Source organism: Bos grunniens, chromosome 4 (genome assembly GCF_055505025.1).
Source record: "Bos grunniens cultivar Pamir isolate PY7600 chromosome 4, Bosgru_T2T1.0, whole genome shotgun sequence".
Taxonomy (NCBI): Eukaryota; Metazoa; Chordata; class Mammalia; order Artiodactyla; family Bovidae; genus Bos; species Bos grunniens.
Genome location: NC_141168.1, coordinates 113,056,944 through 113,078,044, shown reverse-complemented (window position 1 = coordinate 113,078,044; position 21,101 = coordinate 113,056,944). Strand labels below are relative to the sequence as shown.

Genomic DNA, 21,101 nt, shown 5'->3' with positions numbered 1-21,101 from the left:
GATTAAAAATGTTTTATTTTTGTGATTTTTGTTTATTATTCATGAGAAAAGTTATATAAACTTATATAGTATAGTACTACAGACCTGACTGTGTTAGTTGGGTACCTAGGCTAACTTTTTGGACTTATAAACAAATTGAACTTACAAATGTGTTCTCAGAATGGAACTCGTTTGTATACAGTGGACATCCTATGGTGAATTTCTCAGATCAGTGTCTGATGAGTGAGGAGGAAGCAGTTCTGGCCCTCTTGGTCGGGCTGATTTTAATTTCTCATAAAACGTAAATCAGGACCCAGCACTCCTACTTCTGTGCCCTACCCCTGCTCTCCACCACAGTCCCATAGGATAGGGACTTGGAGAGGGGGGAGATGGACTCCTAATTAAAAGGAAACTCTAGTTCAGAGACTTCCTAGAATCAGGGAATCAGTCCAAGGCTGCCTTGCTCTCCATGGTCAGTCATTTAGACCTTCGTGTTGTGTGACTACAGACAGATTTTTGGAAATAAAGATACATCATTAATGTGAGACCAAATGAACAGGAGGATATAAAAAAGAAATTACAGTGATATTTGGTCTTTCTGAGAGCTTTCTGCAATAATTATATGTTACATGAGAATTATAAAGACCTTTTAACGTGACACCTGAGTTCTCAATCTTAGAGCTCAGGGGACCTAAGTACTGGCAGAATGACAATAGAAATCAGAGTTCCCAGGACTGGCAGAGAAAGATGGTCACTGGAAGCAGGAATGCATTATGATAAAGCAAGGGATTTGCCGAATTTATCTTACTTCAATGTAACATTTTATTTTCTGAATAGAAAATGAAAAAAGACAAAAAAAAAAGCATACTCAGGACTTTCAGCTAACAGCCATACTGCCAAGGGTAGTCATGTTCAAAAGACAATTAAGAAACTGGAGAAAGTGAACAAAAATGATATGTTTCAGAATTCTGGAAATTGACCAAAAGCATAGGACAATAAGAGAAACAGTTACAGTTGACAAACTGCTGATCCAGGGTAAGAAGGGGGATGGGCTGTGGCATCCTGGCTTGCAACAGGCAGCTCCTAGCAGGGGGCCAGGCCACGAGCATCGGCAGCTTCTCTGCCCTGTGGAAGGATGCGCGCCTTGTGCAGGGCGGGGCAGAGCCCACACCTGTCAGCCCTGTCCCGCTGTAGACTCCACAAGCAGGAAGGGCCAGCAGCCCAGCACCTGGCCTGTGGCTATGTCACGCGCGGAGCCCGTGAGGCTCCGTGTACAGCACTAGAGGTTGGAGAAGTCCAGGCCAGCCACTCACGCCACGTGAGCCAAGAAGCCTTACACTTGCCATCCACATGCACCCTACACAGACTAGAGGGAACAGGAAAGACAAAACCAGGCCGACTAGAAAACGGCCTGAGCTGGGAGAGCCCCGCCTTGGCCACACTCAGGTGACAGCAGAGACTGAATCCTTGTAGACCTGCTGCTGCTGCTGCTAAGTCGATTCAGTGGTGTCTGACTCTGCGAGACCCCATGGATGGCAGCCCACCAGCCTCCTCTGTCCACGGGATTCTCCAGGCAAGAATACTGCAGTGGGTTGCCATTTCCTTCTCCAGAGTCCAGCAAAGGCTCTAACTGGCAACTCGCCCGGACAAAAACAGCGTGGCTCCAGAAACACCCAGGCTTCAAAAAATGAAAACAAAGTTGAAAAAAACAACTAGACAGAAGCATCAGGAGCTGCTCACTGCAAGAAACATGAACAAAACCCAGCTAGAACACACAGAGATCTACATCCAAACACATCAAAGTCAAGCCGTTGAAAGGCACTGAGAAATGTGGAGAGAGCCAGACAAAACTCAGGACATCCAGGGAGCAGCGGAGCTGTTAGCGGCTGGCTTCTTATAAGAAGCAACGCAGGTGAACAGACAGCGAGGAGAGATGTTCATTCCAAAAATGTGAGTTAAAACCACACATCACCAGGACGGTTACAAACAGGAAGACCAGCAGTGTTGATGGCAGCCTGGAGATCCTGGAAACTTCCATCAGTGTTCCTGGGATTAAAAGATGACTGACACTTCGGAGAACAGCTCTGCAGCTTTCTAAATGCTGAACACAAGTTACCATACCACCCAGAAAAAGACGCTGAGAGAACTAGAAACGTGTGTCTGGACAAAGATATGTGTGCGGCTGTTGACAGCACTCTGCACTGAACAGCTGAGTGTAGGAACCATCCAAAGGGCCAGGACCGGGGAGTGGGCAGCAAGCACTGTCCTGCTGCCCAGGGGACACAGCTCACTGCTGGATGCCGAGTGGTGACTCTCAGACAGAGGACAATGACAGAGTCACAAACAAACGATCACAGGTCACATGACTCCATGTGGATGGAACATCCAGGAAAGGCACATTGATGGAGACAGAGAGACTGCAGTGGACGGGGGTTAAGTGAGAACCCTCCAAAGCGATGGAGATGCCCTGAACTGGGTCTTGATGACGAGGCACAGGGCTGTGGTGATGAAAAACACACAGGAAGGTGCACTTAAAGTGGATAAATCACACGGTACATAAATCACACCTCAAAGAACCTTTTTTTAAATGGCAGTGGGTAGTCTGACAGTAAGGGCTTCCCTGCTGGCTCAGCAGTAAAGAATGCACCTGCCAATGCAAGAGATGCAGGAGACCCGGGTTCAATCCCTAGGATAGGAAGATCCCCTGGAGGAGGAGGTGGCAACCCACTCCAGTACCCTTGCCTGGAGAACCCCATGGACAGAGGAGGCTGGTGGGTCCACAGGGTCCTAAAGAGTCAGACATGACTGGGCTATGGAGAGTGAGGTCTGACAGTAAAAAAATTCAGGAAAGTCGGGCAGCAGGCAAAGCATCACTGACTGCTGCTGTGCCGTTTAGTTGCTGAGCTGTGCCCGACTCTCTGCAACACTATGGGCTACAGCATGCCGCTGTCCATGGGATGCTACAGGGAAGCATGTTGGAGTGGGCTGCCATTTCCTTCTCGAGGGGATCTTCCTGACCCAGGGATTGAACTCAGGTCTCCTGCTTGGCAGGTAGATTCTTTGCCGCTGAGCCACCTGGGAAGCCCATCACTGAGCGAGTGTAAGCTAGAAAAACACAAAGAGGAAGCAGTGGTGTGAACAGCATCCCTCCCCGATGAGGGTCGACCCGCCGGGACCTGAGGGCGGCCCCCAGCCCTCCCAGGGGAATTAGTTCTAGTAATAGCATTCCCGCCACGGGTCTGTGTGCCTGGATTGACAGCGCCTGGTGTTATTTTTCCAGGAACTGACACTGCTGCAGTCATCGGCAGTGTCTCCCAGGACCCCCTCGGAGACCTCCCATCTTGAGTGATGGGCTGGCTTTGTGTTTCACTTCTAGCAACAAGGAGCAGGCCACTCAGTCCAGCTCAGACCTATCCATTGAGGAAATTTGGGGGACACTCCTCAGGGCCCCTCCTCCCTCACAGATCTGGTTAGGAATCCCCAGCCTGCAAGATCCCAGCTGGTCTTGACCTGGGCCTTTGCCCACAGTTGTGTTTTCATGAGCAACCCCGCATAATGAGGGCCCTCCGCCCTCAGAGGCAGAGCTGGCTGGCTTGTCAGCTGCTATCAAGCAGAGGGTTCCCAGGTCCGTGTGTCTGTCCTGTGCCCACAGGTCTCTGTCTGAGTCTTTGGCATCCCTGGGGTGACCCAGGCTCAGGGGACCAGATGACTTTGCTGATGCAGGGTGCTTCTCTCTGACTCATGAGTCTCCTGTCTTCTGGAAGCATCCAGGAAGCCCATACGCCAGATCTGTAAACTTGCAAGTAAGGAAGAATCCCAGATCCTTCACCGTTGCTAATATTTTGCTCCTGGCATATTTGACTTCCAAGGCAGAAGAAACCACCTCTAAACTCTAAAGCCTGATCTCCACTGTAGGACATACAGTGCCATGTATAAAACAGATCACCAATAAGGCCCTACTGTAGAGCACCGGGAACTCTTCCCAGTACTCTGTGAAGACCTTTATGGGAAAAGAATCTGAACACGAGGGAGTATATGTACATATAACTGATTCACTTTGCTGTACAAGAGAAACTAACATAGCATTGTAAATCAACTATATCCAATAAAAATTAAACAAAATAATAAATTTTAAAAGAATGCTGATGAGCCAAATCACTGTGTTCACTCTCCCTCCGTGAGTTTAGGAAACCCAAGAACTGCGTCCCTCTGCGGCCTGGAACAGTGCAGCATAAAGCCAAAAAGAAGCCAACCATGTGAAAATCTCACTACAAGACTAATTCTGTGAGGAAGAAAATACGAGACCCTATTTAGAAACGTGCTGAGTTTTCATTTCAGCTAATTCTCCTGCTGGAATAAAGGGGCTGAAATTGGTCGCAGAAGGGCCTGAGGAGGATGCCTGGCTCTTCAGACATGACTGACAGACAGAGTGTGGTCAGTGAGGGCCCACTGGCTGCAGAGTCCCAGCCGGGCCACACGTCGGGGGAACGGCTTGGTCAGTGTCCCCACCTCCGTCAGGGGGTGACACATGGCATCTGTGTGGCAGTGCTGTGTGGGGCACTGCACCTGGTTGGGGAGCCACTGGGCTCACCTGTGGGAGCTCAGGACCACAGCACAGCCCTCCTCAGCCTCCTTCCTCAGTGCCTCCCACAGGTGCCGCTTGGAGCAGGGGTCCATGCCTGAGCTGGGCTCGTCCTGAAGGAGAGAGAACAGAGGGTGAGGGGAGGGGGAGAAGGCACTCGGGAACACACTCCCCGGAGCAAGGGTGCAGGCTGGGGGAAATCCAGCCCCAGCTCCAGCCCATGCGCTATGCTCAGCAGGCACCAGCACCCCTCAAGTCTGCTGGGCTCCCCTTGGAATCCTGGGGAGGCAGGCCTTCCCTGATGCACCCCAACCTCTTTATAACACCAGAAGCATCTACCCTAGAAGATATACAAGAGCAGAAACAGGCTTCATTGGTTTCACAACATCAAGGACAGTGAAATCTCTTTTAAACTGGAAGCTTCCTCCTTCAACAAACACCCAAGCACTTCTTCTCTGAGCCCCTTTAGAGAGAGCTATGTGTAGGCTGCCTGATGCATTTCTGTGCTCTTGCGGTCAGGGAGTACCGAACATATTTTTCTTAAGAGCTGAGGTCATCCACTGCCCCAAAATCACATGACACGGTGAATAGTTACAAACCAACTAAGTGGAAGGCGTGATTGGCCACTGTTCCCTGAGAGAGTCGGAGGCATCACTCCACATTTCCACACAAGTGTCGGCAGCAGGACACTTGTCCTGTCTCTGGGGAGGATGCTGAGCGTCCTTCAGCATACCTCCTCCACCAGATGCACACACTCACAGTCACCCCTGTCACTAACACTTCACGTGGAGGATTTCAAGGGTGACTTCAAGGACTCCGAAAGACACACACTGTTGTCAAGGACCACTTCAGATGAGGAGGAAACATGCACAGGACTTGTGAGTCCCCACCCAGGTCACCGCCCAAGCACGGGAGACCTAGCGAGCTGAGAGTGGGATCGAGGACCAAAGTCCCAGCCAATGCAGGATATGCGAGGCAAGGCTGAGCGGAGGATCCTGCTGAAGGCAGGGAACAGCCCCGCCGGGAACGCTTTAAGGCAAGCCAGACTCTCCTCTTGTAAGGAAAAGGCCTTCTGCAAACTGCAAAATCACGCAAGCGTAAGCTTTGGTTACCCGGTTTCAGAAGATGGATTACACAGTCGTCTTTGATTCCAGACCTTGGGAAAAAGCAAGCTTAGTGCAAGTAAGAGGAGAATCCAGCTCAGATTCCAGAAGACACTCCACGATGGGGCCCTTTCTTCAACGCAGGTCTTCTGAATCTCCCTTAAGTCCCCCCACTGAAACGCTGCCTCCACTGAACAAACAATAACAGGCAAAGAAAGGCTGTCTTTTATCTCCCATACTGTTCCATGTTCCTCAGATGTCCTTTCAGTGCAAAACCCTGGGAGGTCCTTTAATGGTTAGAATCCAGTCTATGGCCCACAAATAATGACTTCTTTTTATTATTTAAATGATACTACTCTTAGCTATTTTTGAAATGCAAAACAATTGGCTCTGTTTATTGACACCTGGGCCACCTCTAACTCATGCTTCTATCCGCCAAACTGGATTAATTTCAGTGCCCATGTGGATTATAGGTGGCCCTGTCTCAGGTCCACTGTCTGTGCTCTGCTCTCCTGCTGGACGCCCTCCCCTCCCCCGCAGGTTCTTCCTTCCCCAAGACCCCCACCCTCAGATTCACCACAGAGTCCCTATAGCTCTGACCATCGTATCTGCAGGAGAAGACTTAAAGCAACAGGCCAGAGGACAGGCGTGCTTTGGATTTCAGATTACAAGTGGGCTCTGGTATTCTTTTAAAAATATTGTCTTTAGTGTTAAGATTTTATGGAATCTTCAATTGGATAAATAAAAAGGACTCCAAAGAGTCTGCTTTGTCTCAGTAAAATTCCAATGGTATTATAGATTCTGTTTGGAAAATGTTGATTCAGGGCAAAACATTTATTAGTTCAGAAATGTGACATTGCAAATTTTGAACATCCTCCCCGGAGGACCTCTGATAGATCAAAGCATTTTATTTGGAGACACTGGCATGTCACTGCTCCATCCACTACTCACCAGTAAGAGAAGGTCAGGTTTCCCCAGCAGGGCCAGGGCTGTGGACAGCTTCCTCTTGGTGCCCCCACTGTAGGTGGCCACGGGTTTGTCCACGTGGGCTTCTAGGTGGAGGCGTCTCACGAGGTCTCCAGCCACCTGGAAGAGAGGAGCTCTCTGTAAGGGCACCCCATTCACCAAGGGCCCCCCCGACACCTGTTTCTGGGCCTGGAGCCCTGCTGCCTCCTGCCCTGCCCACACCCACACTCAGCTCTGCTCCTGAACAACCCCCCATGACACAGGGATGCTGGGAATGAACAGGTAGGAGCCCCCCTGGACAAAGCTGGGTTTTTTGAGCCTATGAGTTACGGAATTGATGGCCAGAACCCTGAGCTCAGGTCTTAGACTCAGGGAGCAGCAAGGGCCATCAACGTGGGGTCCAGCGTGGGTCAGACACACTTCCATGCTGAGGTGAGCAAACACAGGTGAGCCAAGCAAGGACAAAGATGGAGCTGAGGGGGGCAAAACCTGAGGAGAGGAAGCTTCAGGGGACAGAGGAGCAAGCTGGAGACTTCAGTATGCCAAGAAAGGAAGACTCTTCCCCAGAGACTGCACTCCTGGTTCAGTTTAGAAAGAAGAAGAGTGGGTGTCCTGTTTATCTGCAACCACTGAGCACCCTCTGATCAGGTCCAGAGGATGCTGACTGCCTATCACCAGAGCACCTCCAGCCCCAGGGGCATCCCAGTCCCCGGTATTTCAGGTACGGTCACCACTCCTCTTCCCCCTCCACCTTGCAGCCCGTCACACTTTTATATCTCCTGAAAGCCCCAGATCCTTTCCTTCCCTCCCAGCAGAAAACAGCTTCCCCCCACCACCTTAGCTGCTTCACACGCTTTCTGTCTGATTCCTGGCTGCGGTGGCTCCTCTGGGGGCCAAGATGAAGAAACGTGTGCTTTCAACTATGCATGATTTTAAAATGTTGTAAACAATTTTATTTAACTCTTGTGATCCTAGAAGTATTAACATAGATTTGTTTCTTTCAATATCATCATGTAACTGAACTGGTCAAAATCGTACCTCAATTCAAACATCAGAGAAGTGGGAAAACCTCTGTAGGACTCTGGGGGTGAGCTAATAAGTGTGTGTTCTAAATAACCCAATAGAGCACAGTTTTAAACTCATACATACACTTTTTTTTTGATAAATGCATAAAAGTTGGGATAGTAATAATAACAGTGGTAATTGCAATGATGAAATATTAAGAACTTCTAAGACTAGGATAATATTTAGGCCACCCAATAAAAACTCCTTAACATAAACTGGGGCTTCCCCAATAACTCAGCAAAAAAATCCACCTGCAATGCAGGAGATCTGGGTCAGGAAGATCCCCTGGAGAAGGGAATGGCTACCTACTCCAGTATTCTTTCCTAGAAAATCCCACGGACAGAGGAGCCCGGTGGTCTACAGTCCATAGGGTTGCAAAGAGTCCGACAGGACAAAACAAGTAACATTTTCACTTTTCAAGATCAACTGCTATTTCACTTTATTTGTACAGCCTCAAAATGACCCAGAAAGAATTAAGAGTCTCCGTGACTGGTCTAGTTGTGAAACAGTTAATTCGAGGAGGTGAAGATTTCAAGGCCCCAGAGATTCCAGAGGATGGTCTTAAATCCCCTGAGATCTGGCAAAGAATAACATCTCAGCCAGTAGTTTGTTCATCTTGGAAATGCCATCATTTTCCCAGATGGGTTTAGAGGTACTATCCCTTTCCATAGCTCCAGTAAGTATAATAATTCCAATTAACACAAAGTGCCTGTGTGCTAAGTCGCTTCAGCTATTTCCAGCTCTTTGCAACCCCATGGACTGTAGCCCACCAGGTGCTTCTGTCCATGGGATTCTCCAGGCAAGAATATGGAGTGGGTTGCCATGTACTCATCCAGGGGATCTTCCTGACCCATGGGTTGAACTCCCATCTCTTACATCTCTTGCATTGGCAAGTGGGTTCTTTACCACTAGCACCACCTAGGAAGCCCCTAACATAAAGTAAATGAATGAAGTAAGTAAAAAGTTGTTCAAACAAAACAAATGATTCACAACAGACAGAAGTGTGAAAGGCAGTCCTGTGAGAGGGAGACAGAGATATGATGGCTGGAATCAGAGAGGGTCTTCCAGAGAATAAGACCAGTCCACAAGCAGACATTCACATAGAAAATGAAAGAAGACAGCCAAAGAGGCTTCTTGGAAGAAGAGGCTCTGTTCACGTGAAAAGGAGGAAACTGGGAAGGCAGAGTCTGCTGGGAAGCTTACTCCTCCTGGAAGGTGGTGCCACCAGCTGTGGGGCAGCTGGTGGGAAAATGATATTTTTAGGTTATTTTTAGATCCATAAAAATCGTACCAAAGAGACTGGAAATATACATATGTATCAGAAATAAATTTTATTTCATGCCCATTCTCCTTATTCATAGGCTCCTCTGTCCATGGAATTTTCCGGGCAAGAATACTGGAGTGGGTAGACATTCCCTTCTCCAGGGGCTCTTTCCAACCCAGAGATCGAATATGGGTCTCCTGCATTACAGGCAGATTCTTTATCATCTGAGCCAACAGGGAAGTTCATTTAAAGCCTAGCAAGACCTAAATGAAAGCTTATAAGCAGAAAAATGAAATAAGACAATCACAAAAGTACAGCCTGTTGCTGTAGAAAATGCACTCCTGGATAAGAGAACTTCTGAATAAGCCTACCAAACTGATACTGAGAGTTTTTATGAAATCAGGAAACATGTGTCATGCTTTTCCAATTTCACAAAAGGTTAAGCGTTGCAACCTTCAAATTCTGGACTGGTTAACCATAGCAAAGAATCCAGAATATACAGGAACAGACGTATTAGTTTGATCCACTTTCAGAATATCATGTTTTCAGAAAAATAACTGAAAATGGTCTAATAAGAAGTGTTTTGTTGCAGTCTTTCCTGCACTCAGTACTCTTGTCAAAATAATGGCAAAAGTAATGCCTTAGTCACTGTGGTTGCAAAATGCCATCTAAACACCAAAATGTCAATAGTTAATGGGATCTCTCTCCGCTGCTAGATATTTTCTTGGCATAAATTCTAGAAATTGTACTGCACTTAAGGCAAGAATTTGGGATTATTCACTTTATCGCCTCAATCTCTAATCATCTTTAACACATAATGGAACTTCTATAAATATTATTTGAATCAAAATAAATTGCCCAGAGATTCATACATCCATCCATTTGACTCCAAAGCCCAAATTTTTTCCACTAGCTTACGTGTCAATAACCACATTGAAATGTTTCATGAGATTAAAAGATCAAAATGAAGTGTTAAGTAGAAAAGGGGAGTGAAGGGCTTAAGGCAGAATGCCTTCTTTCTGATCCTCTCTCTATTTCCTTCTGGCCCCTGTCCCTCTTGTTTTATAACATCTAGCTCCTTCTAACAAAACTGGGAATAGAAGAAAACTTTGGGAGACAAGTGATATCTGTGCAGAAGATAAGTAGAAAGATGCAGTAGGGTTTTTCCCTGATTGGTGTTTGCCAGTATTAACAAAGAAGAGATGGCTAAGGGCCTACCCCATCTATTCCAGGGAAAATTAAAATACAGAAATCCCAGCTCCATCCCATTGGCAGTGTGGTTTGGTGTTTTGAATATGACTCTAACTCTGAAATTTTCTTACATGTGTCTCTAGCAATCCAGACCATGTTATAATCATTTTGTTATAACTTTACCTAAGTTTTTAAAAATTGGATTAACTGAATTCAGGCTCAGACATGGATACAGTCCAAAACTATGCAGTGTGGACAGTGGGGGAAAAAATTTAAATGATTACATCAGTCTGCTGAGCCTAAATTCAAGCTGAATGAAGACAGCATCCTTTTCTTACCAAATTGAACTTTTGGAAGGTCACAGAAATGGGTGATACAACCACACATTGGAGACCCCAAGCTGGACGTGAGCAAGGACCCTGGAGCACAGTGGCAGCACCAGGTGGGGGGATGCTTGGGGGCGGACCTTCCCCAGAACCAGAGGGGCTCTGCCTCCAGAATCACAGAAGACATAAGGGTGGGCATCGTGTGACAGCGAGGACAGCGAGAAGAGGGCCCAGTACAGCGCAGACACCAGGAAAGCCTCCTACCAGATCTGGGAGTCCTGAAACCCAGCACAGCTCCCCGTCAGAGGAGCCTTGCCATAACCTCATGAGGTTTCCCTCCTTCAGCCACTCACCAGGTGCGGAAAACCAGACTGAGCCATTCGGGGCACTGGAAACTCCGTCTGATCAGCCAGCCACCCAAATGTGCTGAGAACCCACACTTCGGAGCCAGTCCGTCTGCCCTCAAAACAAACCACCCACATTCCAGCCACTGGTTTGGGCGGCTTCCTATCCTGTGTTCAGTCACTAAGCCGTGTCCGACTGACTCTTTGAGACCCCATGGACTGCAGCACAGGAGGCTCCTCTGTCCTCTCTTTCCCAGAGTTTGCTCAAATTTATGTCCAATGAGTCAGTGATGCTATCTCACCATCTCATCCCACCATTTCTGAAATGAGGAATACACCCTGCACAGCTCCCATGGTGGTTGTAAAACAGAACAGTGCCTTGCCCACAATAAGAGAACTATTGTTTTCTGCTCTTTTATCAAAATTCCTTCTGGTCATGTAGTGATGAGTGCATTGGAACAGACAAGCCTCTTCTATATTTCACATATTTCTAAAATTTACAGGAGAGGGGAATTTGTCATCAGGGGAGCTAATTCCTCTCGGAACACATGTGCTGACATCTTAGAAACCTCTGAGTAAGCAGCTATTCTATCTGCAAAAATCACTTGCCATTTTATGAAAGAAATGAAGCCAGTTCCTAATTGGCGACCATTAAGATAACTTTTCTCTGTGGAGGCGCTCAGCACAGCGAGCTCGCAAGACAGCTGAGGATCAGAAGCGATTGCTCTGGAAGACAGCAAGCTTCACTGTCTTAACAAGAATGCTTTCAAAGGGCGTGCTTCCCCCGCCTCCCCGGGACAACAGGGAAGCTAGCTTTGAGCGCTCGCCAAGCATCCACCTCTTTAATCAGAAACCAGCCATGGGAGCTGGCGGAGATGAACACCCATTAAAGGCTGAGCCAGCAACTAGCCCTGGATGTCAAGAGCTGCTTAAACTGTGGTGAGCAGGGTCCTTTGGGCAGACACGTGTCTTTGCTTTATTGAGATGGGAGGTGGGTGAGTGGACTAGCACCCCTCTAGGGACATGGAAAAATCTCATTCTGGTTTCACTTCAAGTCACAGAGCATAAGTAAGAAAGGAAGGCTGCGGCACGGCACGGCAGCACAGAGAATGAATTTTCATGGGCTGGTGAAGGAGATGGCTGTGGGTTTGTCTCCTGGGAACCCCAGGATTGCTCCATCTCCTGCAGAAGCTCATTGAAAATGCATCCCACACGCCCCTTATTTCTGCTCCAACTTCAGAATCTAGACAGGCAAGCAGCACCTCACACCCTCCACAGTGAGGTGCAGAAGAGGTAAAACCACTGCCAGTCTGAGGCCCCCTGGCCTGAGCTGTCAGTTAAGACTGTCAGCTCCGCCTCACTGGCCACAGCTGGAAGCGACAGAAGGGCAGCTGTTTCTGGTTCTCTCAGTGGCACCCACTCCCTCAGCCCCGAAGGGAAGGGGGACTCTGTGGCTCCCGCCACACATCTGCCCCCTGGACCCCCCAGAAAGGAGATGCAGAACCCTCCAGAAAGTTGCCCAGGCATGCGGCTGGCAGCCCCCTCAACAGGAAGTCATCCTTTCCATCCACCCACCAAATCCACACATGAGCTAGGTCCTTCTCCACAGGCCCTGGGATCCAAGTCTATGCTATTTGCTCTTCAGTATAAATTAACAGCCCACTAAATGTAAAAGATGCTTGGTGGGGGAGGGGGTCCTATAGAAAACAAGACTGCAGATGGATGTGGGCTTTTACTCCTACCCACGGCTTCTTCTCTGGGCAGGGACCTATTCTAAATATACATCATGAATATCTGTGTTAACGTCATATCTGTGTTAACTTCAGTGTGACAATATTGGAAATATATTTCAGGGACACTTAATCTGACACTGAGGATCCTCATCACAGGCTGAGAGAGCTGGCCTGGGACCCAGGTGTTGCCACGCACTCCTCTGCTGGTCCCTCTTTCAGGAAACCCCAGGAGGCTCTTACCTTGGGGATAGACTGCTTTGGAATCCCATGGAGGCAGCAGTAGTAGTGCAGGTGATCCCAGCCCGTCAGGAGCTCGTCCAGGGCGTCCTGCTGTGGACAGTAGCCAATGCGGATGCCAGCTGCACCAGCAAGAGACAGATTCACATCCTCTCTGCCAAGAGAAGAAGCAGCATACAGAGATCCAACTTCCTGGACAAACATCACCCATTTCTTAAAACCGGCTCACCGGTCACAAGCTTGTGGCAGTTTGTGCTGTATACTAAGCGCGTGCTAAGTGGTTCTTAGCAGTCGTGTCCAAGTCTTTGTGACCCTATGGGTTGCAGCCCTCCAGGCTCCTTTGTCCATGGGATTCTCCAGGCAAGAATACTGCAGTGGGTTGCCAAGCCCTCCTCCACGGGATCTTCCTGACCCAGGGATCAAACCCATATCCTTAGATCTTCTGACTTGACAGGCAGGCTCTTTACCACGAGCACCACCTGGGAAGCCCTGTTGCAGTTTGTCTAATTCAATTAGTTAACTTAGTATAAATGGGTTCAGTGAACTAGTAGCAGTCCATGTGTGGGTAGGACAGACCTAGCTCTAATGCCACGAATGCTCTGGATGTCAAAGAACAGGCATAAGGCATAGAGCTTCCCAGCATCATCTGGCTGCACATAAGGTTTGGTTTGTGCCCTCCAAGAGTCTGTTTCCCCAGTGGAACTTCTGTGATCAAATCCCACTGGCCTCCAAAGTCAAATTCCCTAGGGGTTTGGCAACAGTGCCTGCTGCTCCATAAATGGCCATCACAGCTATTATTCCCCCAACCAAAACAATTTATATGAACATCTAATAAATCCATGGTGAGGCTATCACTCAGTACCACATTTTTTTAAAATCACTTTTACAATAGCAATAATATATATCTGACTGAACATACAGAAAAATAGAGGCTAAAAGGAAAAATTCATGGTCTCAGCCCTCAGGTAATATCTACCATTGATATGCTCCTGCTAATCCTTTAAGTGTAGCAATGCTCCACGAGTACTTGCTGAGGATTATACAAAACTGTACTTACTCAAAGGAAAAGAGCTCCTGTTTTATCCTAATTTTATTATTAATAGATATTCATCATGGACCTTCTTAAACTACTCAAATGTGATCACATTTAACATGAAACACTGATGTCTTTCTACGCATTTTTACACAGACAGAATCATAAAGTCTATAAATTTTCCTGAGAACACTTCAGAAAGGAAAATTTACAGTTTCAAAATGGAACATTATGTAAAGAAAAACTTGCTGAGAAATCATGACTACTACAGAAGCTGTTATGATCACCTTTCATTAAAAAAAAAAGTGAATCTAGTCATTCAATGACTAAAAAAGCAAAATGGATGTCTGAGGAGGCCTTAAAAATAGCTGTGAAAAGAAGAGAAGTGAAAAGCAAAGGAGAAAAGGAAAGATATACCCATTTGAATACAGAGTTCCAAAGAACAGAAAGGAGAGATAAGAAAGCCTTCTTCAGTGATCAGTGCAAAGAAATAGAGGAAAACAACAGAATGGGAAAGACTAGAGATCTCATCAAGAAAGTTAGACATACCAAGGGAACATTTCATGCAAAGATGGGCTCAATAAAGAACAGAAATGGTATGGACCTAACAGAAGCAGAAGATATTAAGAAGAGGTGGCAAGAACACACAGAAGAACTGTACAAAAAAGATCTTCATGACCCAGATAATCATGATGGTGTGATCATTGACCTAGAGCCAGACATCCTGGAATGCGAAGTCAAGTGGGCCTTAGAAAGCATCACTACGAACAAAGCTAGTGGAGGTGGTGGAATTCCAGTGGAGCTATTCCAAATCCTGAAAGATGATGCTGTGAAAGTGCTATACTCAATATGCCAGCAAATTTGGACAACTCAGCAGTGGCCACAGGACTGGAAAAGGTCAGTTTTCATTCCAATCCCAAATTAAGGCAATGCCAAAGAATGTTAAAACTACCATACAATTGTACTCATCTCACATGCTAGTAAAGTAATGTTCAAAATTCTCCATGTCAGGCTTCAATAATACATGAACCATGAACTTCCAGATGTTCAAGCTGGTTTTAGAAAAGGCAGAGGAACCAGAGATCAAACTGCCAACATCTGCTGGATCATCAAAAAAGCAAGAGAGTTCCAAAAAAACAGCTATTTCTGCTTTATTGACTATGCCAAAACCTTTGACTGTGTGGATCACAATAAACTGTGGAAAATTCTGAAAGGGATGGGAATACCAGAGCACCTGACCTGCCTCTTGAGAAACCTGTATGCAGGTCAGGAAGCAATAGTTAGAACTGGACATGAAACAACAGACTGGTTCCAAATAGGAAAAGGAGTACGTCAATATTGTCACCCTGCGTATTTAACTTCTATGCAGAGTACATCATGAGAAATGCTGGGCTGGAGGAAGCACAAGCTGGATTCAAGACTGCTGGGAGAAATATCAATAACCTCAGATACGCAGATGATACCACCCTTATGGAAGGGCGAAGAAGAACTAAAGAGCTTCTTGATGAAAGTGAAAGGAGAGTGAAAAAGGTGGTTTAAAGCTCAACATTCAGAAAACTAAGATCATGGCATCTGGTCCCATCACTTCATGGCAAATAGATGGGGAAACAGTGGAAACAGTGGCTGACCTTATTTTGGGGAGCTCCAAAATCACTGCAGATGGTGACTGCAGCCATGAAATAAAAGACACTTACTCCTTGGAAGAAAAGTTATGACCAACCTAGACAGGAGAAGGAAATGGCAACCCACTCCAGTGTTCTTGCCTGGAGAATCCCAGGGACAGAGGAGCCTGGTAGGAGGCCGTCTATGGGGTCGCACAGAGTCAGACACGACTGAAGTGACTTAGCAGGAGCAGACAGCATATTAAAAAGCAGAAACATTACTTTGCAAAACAAAGGTCCGTCTAGTCAAGGCTATGGTTTTTCAGTAGTCATGTATGGATGTGAGAGTTGGACCATAAAGAAAGCTGAGTGCCGAAAAATTGATGCTTTTGAACTGTGGTGCTGGAGAAGACTCTTGAGAGTCCCTTAGACTGCAAGGAGATCCAACCAGTCCATCCTAAAGGAAATCAGACCTGAATATTCATTGGAAGGACTGATGTTGAAGCTGAAACTCCAATACTTTGGCCACCTGATGCGAAGAACTGACTCATTTGAAAAGACTCTGATGCTGGGAAAGATTGAAGGCGAGAGAAGAAGGGGACGACAGAGGATGAGATGGTTGGATGGCATCACCGACTCAATGGACATGAGTTTGAGTAAACTCTGGGAGTTGGTGATGGACAGGGAGGCCTGGTGTGCTGCAGTCCATGGGGTCGCAAAGAGTTGGACATGACTACTGACTGAATGTTTTAATCTGTATTTAAGTGGTACAAGTACCTGGTAACAAGTAAACAATGCAAGAAAATTTGGTTTTGTGTAAAATTTTTCCCTAAATTTCAAATAGCAAAAATTTATTTCAGCCTGATTTTTGCTACTCTTTAGAAAATATGTTCATCTGTTCGATCACTCTTAGGAATTTTCTTTATCAGTGTATTTAAGAGATTTCACAAGACATACAGTGGTGTGTATCTTTTTCAGCAAATTTACTGGCATATTAGAATTTTTTATTTCAATATGTAACATCAGGTTTTGTTTTGAACCACTGCCTCTGGAAAAACTTCACTCAATAACTTTTTTTCTATCCTCTTTTTTATTTTTCATGGTGGTAAAAGACATTATACAAAATTTACCATTTTAGCCATTCTACATTTTAAGTATAAAATTTAGTGGAATATTAAAAGCATTCTATACACTCATCATTACTATTAACATCTAGTTCTAGAACATTTCCAATATCCTCAAAGGTAACCTCATAATTATTGATATATTTAAAATAAAGAAACAGAAACTTCAGTCAAACAAAGTTAGTTGAGGTGGCTCAGATGGTAAAAAATCTGTCTGCAATGTGGGAGACCCGGGTTCGATCCCTGCGTTGGAAAGATCCCCTGGAGAAGGGAATGGCTACTTACTCCAATATTCTTGCCTGGAGAATTCCATAGACAGAGGAGCCTGGTGGGCTACAGTCCATGGGGTCATGGACTCAGACATGACTAGGCGGCTAACATACATAGGAGACCAGCAGGGAGCTCTCAAGCCCTGTGACAGCGGCAGGGCCCACAGGCAGAGGGACCTCTCTTCTGGCCTGGACTCAGCCAATGGAAAGTCAGCTGCAGGCTCCTTGTTACTGCTCCACCCACCCTCCCTTCCATTCTATAAAAGCTTTCTTTTCTGCATTTTACAGGGGGACTTGCCAATGCATTGCCATGGTTGCAGACCCCAAATCATAATTTCTTTGATGATCCCCCAAACCCACCCTTGCTGGAAAAATAACCAGCAGTCTATTTATTCTATCTGTTTTAGATCAACATGCATGTATGAGTCATGCCTCATTTCCCTGTCCCTCCAGCCCCTCATCTTCTTTTTTAATCACCACTTTCCATTTTGTATATGTGAAAACTAAACCCTGCAAGGCACCGCTGCCTTGAACTGGCTACAGAACCAGTTCTAACACCTTTATGTGGCCCATACAAGTCTACCATTGTTTTCATTCTTTAACACTTTTGTACAAAGATAAATTGACAATATAAAAAAGGAAGAGAGGAGGTTATTACCTTTTTAACTAATCGGTTTAATTTTTAGAGTGGTTTAGGTTTATGGGAAAGTGGAATAGAAAGTACAGGAAGATGAAGGAGGTCACCTAGAATCACCCCCCTCCAATTATCATCTTCATTGCTATGGCACATTTGTTAAAACTGACTGATACTCCTATTAACAAATGTCCACAATCCACCCTGGGGCTTGCATTTTGAGTTGAACATGCTGTGGGCTTTGTCAGAGTCATGATGTCAGGTACCCACAGAAGCACACAGGTCAGCTTCACTGCCCTAAAGTCTGTGCTCAGCCTCTCCACCCCTCTCTCCATCTTCCCTGGAAATCACTGATCTTTCATTGTCTCCATAGCTCTGACTCTTATTACAGATCACCATAGAGTTGAAATTACACAGATATATAGTCCTTCCAGATGTGCTTGTTTTACTTAGTAATATGCATTTAAGTTTCTTCCACAACTTTTCATAGCTTAATACTGAACTGTACTCCTAAAAATTGTCACGATGGTGAAGTTTATGCTGTGTATGTTTTACAACAAATTTTTTAAAGATATGCAAATGGTATCCAAAAGCATTTTGGAGTGGCTATACTAGTATCAGACAAAATAAATTGTAGTATAAAACTTGATAGACACACAGGAAAGCACATAATAATAAAAGCCTCAATTCCTTGAGAAAATGTAACAAATATTAACATGTTTTTACCTTAGAACAGAGCCCCCTGAATACATGAGGAAAAACTGACAGAAGTAAAGAAGAAACAATTTAACAATAAAAGTTGGAATCTTCAGAATATCACATCTGATAATGGATAGAAAAATCAGACAGAAAAATTAAGAAGGAAACAGAGAACCTGAACAACACTATAGCCAACTGGACCAAGAGACTTTTATAGAATTCCTCACCCACAACAGCAGATGGACATTCTTTTCTGATGCTCTTAAAACATTTTCCAGATAAAATATTTGTGAGCTTATTAAAAAAATCAATATACGCTTTCTGACTACAATAGAATGAAATTAGAAATAGAAAAAGAAGGAAATTTGAGAGGACCACAAATATGTAAAATTTAAATGACATGCTCCCAAGAAAATGATATGCCAAAGAAGGAAAACTAGAAAATATTTTGAGATGACTAGAATAAATATAAAACATATAAAAATTTATGAGATTCATCTAAAGGAGTACATATAGGGAAAGAAACAGTTGCAATATATATATGAAAGAAAGTCAGTTTCAAAACAACAACCTAACATTCCCAGTAATAAATTAGAAAAAATCACAGCAAGCTAAATCTAAAGCAATCTGAAGGGAAAAATATAAAATCACAACAAAAAATGAATATGAAAAATTATAGGGAAAATCAACAAAACAAAATGTTGGTTCTTTGAAAAAACACAAGAGGATCCACAGGCTAGACTGACCAAAGAAAAAGGAGAGAAGATTCAAATTACTGAAATCAAAATTAAAGAGGAGACATTAGTATTAAACTAAACAAGAGGCATTAGTATTAAACTTACAGAAATAAAAAAAATGTATAAGGGAATACTGTAAATATTGTACACCAACAAATTAGATCCATACCTCACCCCATATGTAAAAATCAACTCACAATTGATTAAAAAAAAACTTAAACATGCGAACCAAAATTATGACACTCCTAGAAGGAAACATATGCCTGAATCTTCCTGATCTTGGAGAAAGCAATAATTCCTAGATATGACACAAAAAGGATAAGCAACAATAGAAAAGACAGCATCTATCCAGACTCTATATGAAAAAAAAAAAAAACTGTTAGAATGAATCACCAAATTCAGTAAAACTTCAGGACTCAAAATCAGTGTGTAATATATGAATTCTTTAAGTAGATGAGAGAAATCTTTCCACATTATATATTATATATCAAGTCATCACCATATGCACTTTAAACATATTTACATTTTATCAATTATACCACAATGAATCTGAAAAAATACAAAAAAGATAAATTGCATAAAACTGAAATTTATTTTTTTTGTTTCAAAACACTATCAAGACTATAAAAGATAACCCATGCAACTGGAGAAAGTTTTTGTAAATCATATATCTAATAATGGGCTGACTCTAGAATGTAAACAGCTCATACTACTCAGTAATTTTTAAAAAGTGACCCAATTTGAAAAATATTCAAAGGATCTGAATGTATATTTCTTCAAAGAAGATGTACTGCTGCTGCTGCTGCTAAGTCGCTTCAGTCGTGTCCGACTTTGTGTGACCCCACAGACGGCAGCCTACCAGGCTCCCCCATCCCTGGGATTCTCCAGGCAAGAACACTGGGGTGGGTTGCCATTTCCTTCTCCAAATAACCAATAAACATAGAAAAAGTTGTCAGCATCATTAGTCATTAGAGAAACACAAATCAAAGCCATAATAAAATACAGTTCACACCCCATGGGATGGCCATACTAAAAAACAAGAAACATGGTACATGTTGGTGAGGAGGTAGAGAAATCGGAACCCTCGTATATGACTACCAGGAATGGTGTAGCTGCTTTGGAAAACAGTTTGGCAGTTTCTCAAATGCTACGCTTAGATACCTAGCTATACAACCCAGTATTCCACTTCTGGTTATACACTCAATAGACCTGAATACATATGTCTGATAAAATATGTACATTAATGTTCATAGAAGCTTACTCATAATAACAAAACAAGCAGGGAACCAAATGTCCTTGAACTGATGAGTGGATAAACAAAATTTGAAAGACTCATACCATTAAGTACTGTTGTCATAAACAGGAGTGAAGGACCGACACAGGCTGCAACACAAACGAACCTTGGAAACACGCTAGGTGAGAGAAGCCAAACATAAAAGGCTATATGCTGTGTGAGTCCATTCTTACAGACGTCTGTAATAGGCAAATTCACAGAGACAGAGAGCAGACTGATAGCTGCCACAGGGAGGAGGGACAACAGGGAATGGCCACCTGAAAATGGGCATTTCCCTGGCAGTCCAGTGGTTAGGACTCTACCCTTCTACTGCAGGAGGCACAGGTTCGATTCCTAGTGGGGGAAATAAGATCCTCTTTGCCAAGCAGCATGGCGAAAAAAAAAGTGATGCAAATGATATGGAATTAGTAGAAATAGTTGCATAACTTTGTGAATTACTAAAAACCACCAAATTTCTACACTTAAAAGTATGAATTTTATGGTATATGAATCATAGAGCAAAACAGTTTGTCAGTAGCCACAAAGGCTGAAAACGCACATGCTCCCTGCAAACAGCCATGTTCCTTAATATGTATACAACTGGGATGCCTTATATGTTCCCCAACAAATGCAATGGTGCAAAGAGCTGACTCATTGGAAAAGACCCTGATGCTGGGAAAGACGGAGGGCAGGAGAAGAAGGCGGTGACAGGATGAGATGGCTGGATGGCATCATTGACTCAATGGACATGAGTTTGAGCAAATTCTGGGAGATAGTGAGGGACAGGGAAGCCTGGCATGCTGCAGCCTACGGGGTCACAATGAGTCGGACATGACTGAGCAACTCAACAACAATAAATGCTCACAACACGTCTCTGTTAATATTAACCAAGTGAACTACTGCAACACGTAACAACACGATGCATCTCACAAACACAACAC

General features: G+C 44.6%; 1 protein-coding gene across 2 annotated transcripts in view; it reads right to left on the bottom strand.

Moving 5' to 3' along the window:
* Nucleotides 1–21,101, bottom strand: part of ABCA13 (ATP binding cassette subfamily A member 13) — a 393,960-nt gene that overhangs the window by 32,292 nt on the left and 340,567 nt on the right. For both annotated transcript variants that reach the window (XR_015163267.1, XM_086398601.1), the window contains 3 exons: nt 12,794–12,944; nt 6,616–6,750; nt 4,571–4,674 (listed from right to left, as the gene is read on the bottom strand). Coding sequence is in view for 1 of the 2 variants with exons in the window: in XM_086398601.1 (XP_086254727.1) it covers nt 4,571–4,674; nt 6,616–6,750; nt 12,794–12,944 (390 nt within the window). In the remaining variant the exon portion in view is untranslated. The remainder of the gene's footprint in view (nt 1–4,570; nt 4,675–6,615; nt 6,751–12,793; nt 12,945–21,101) is intronic.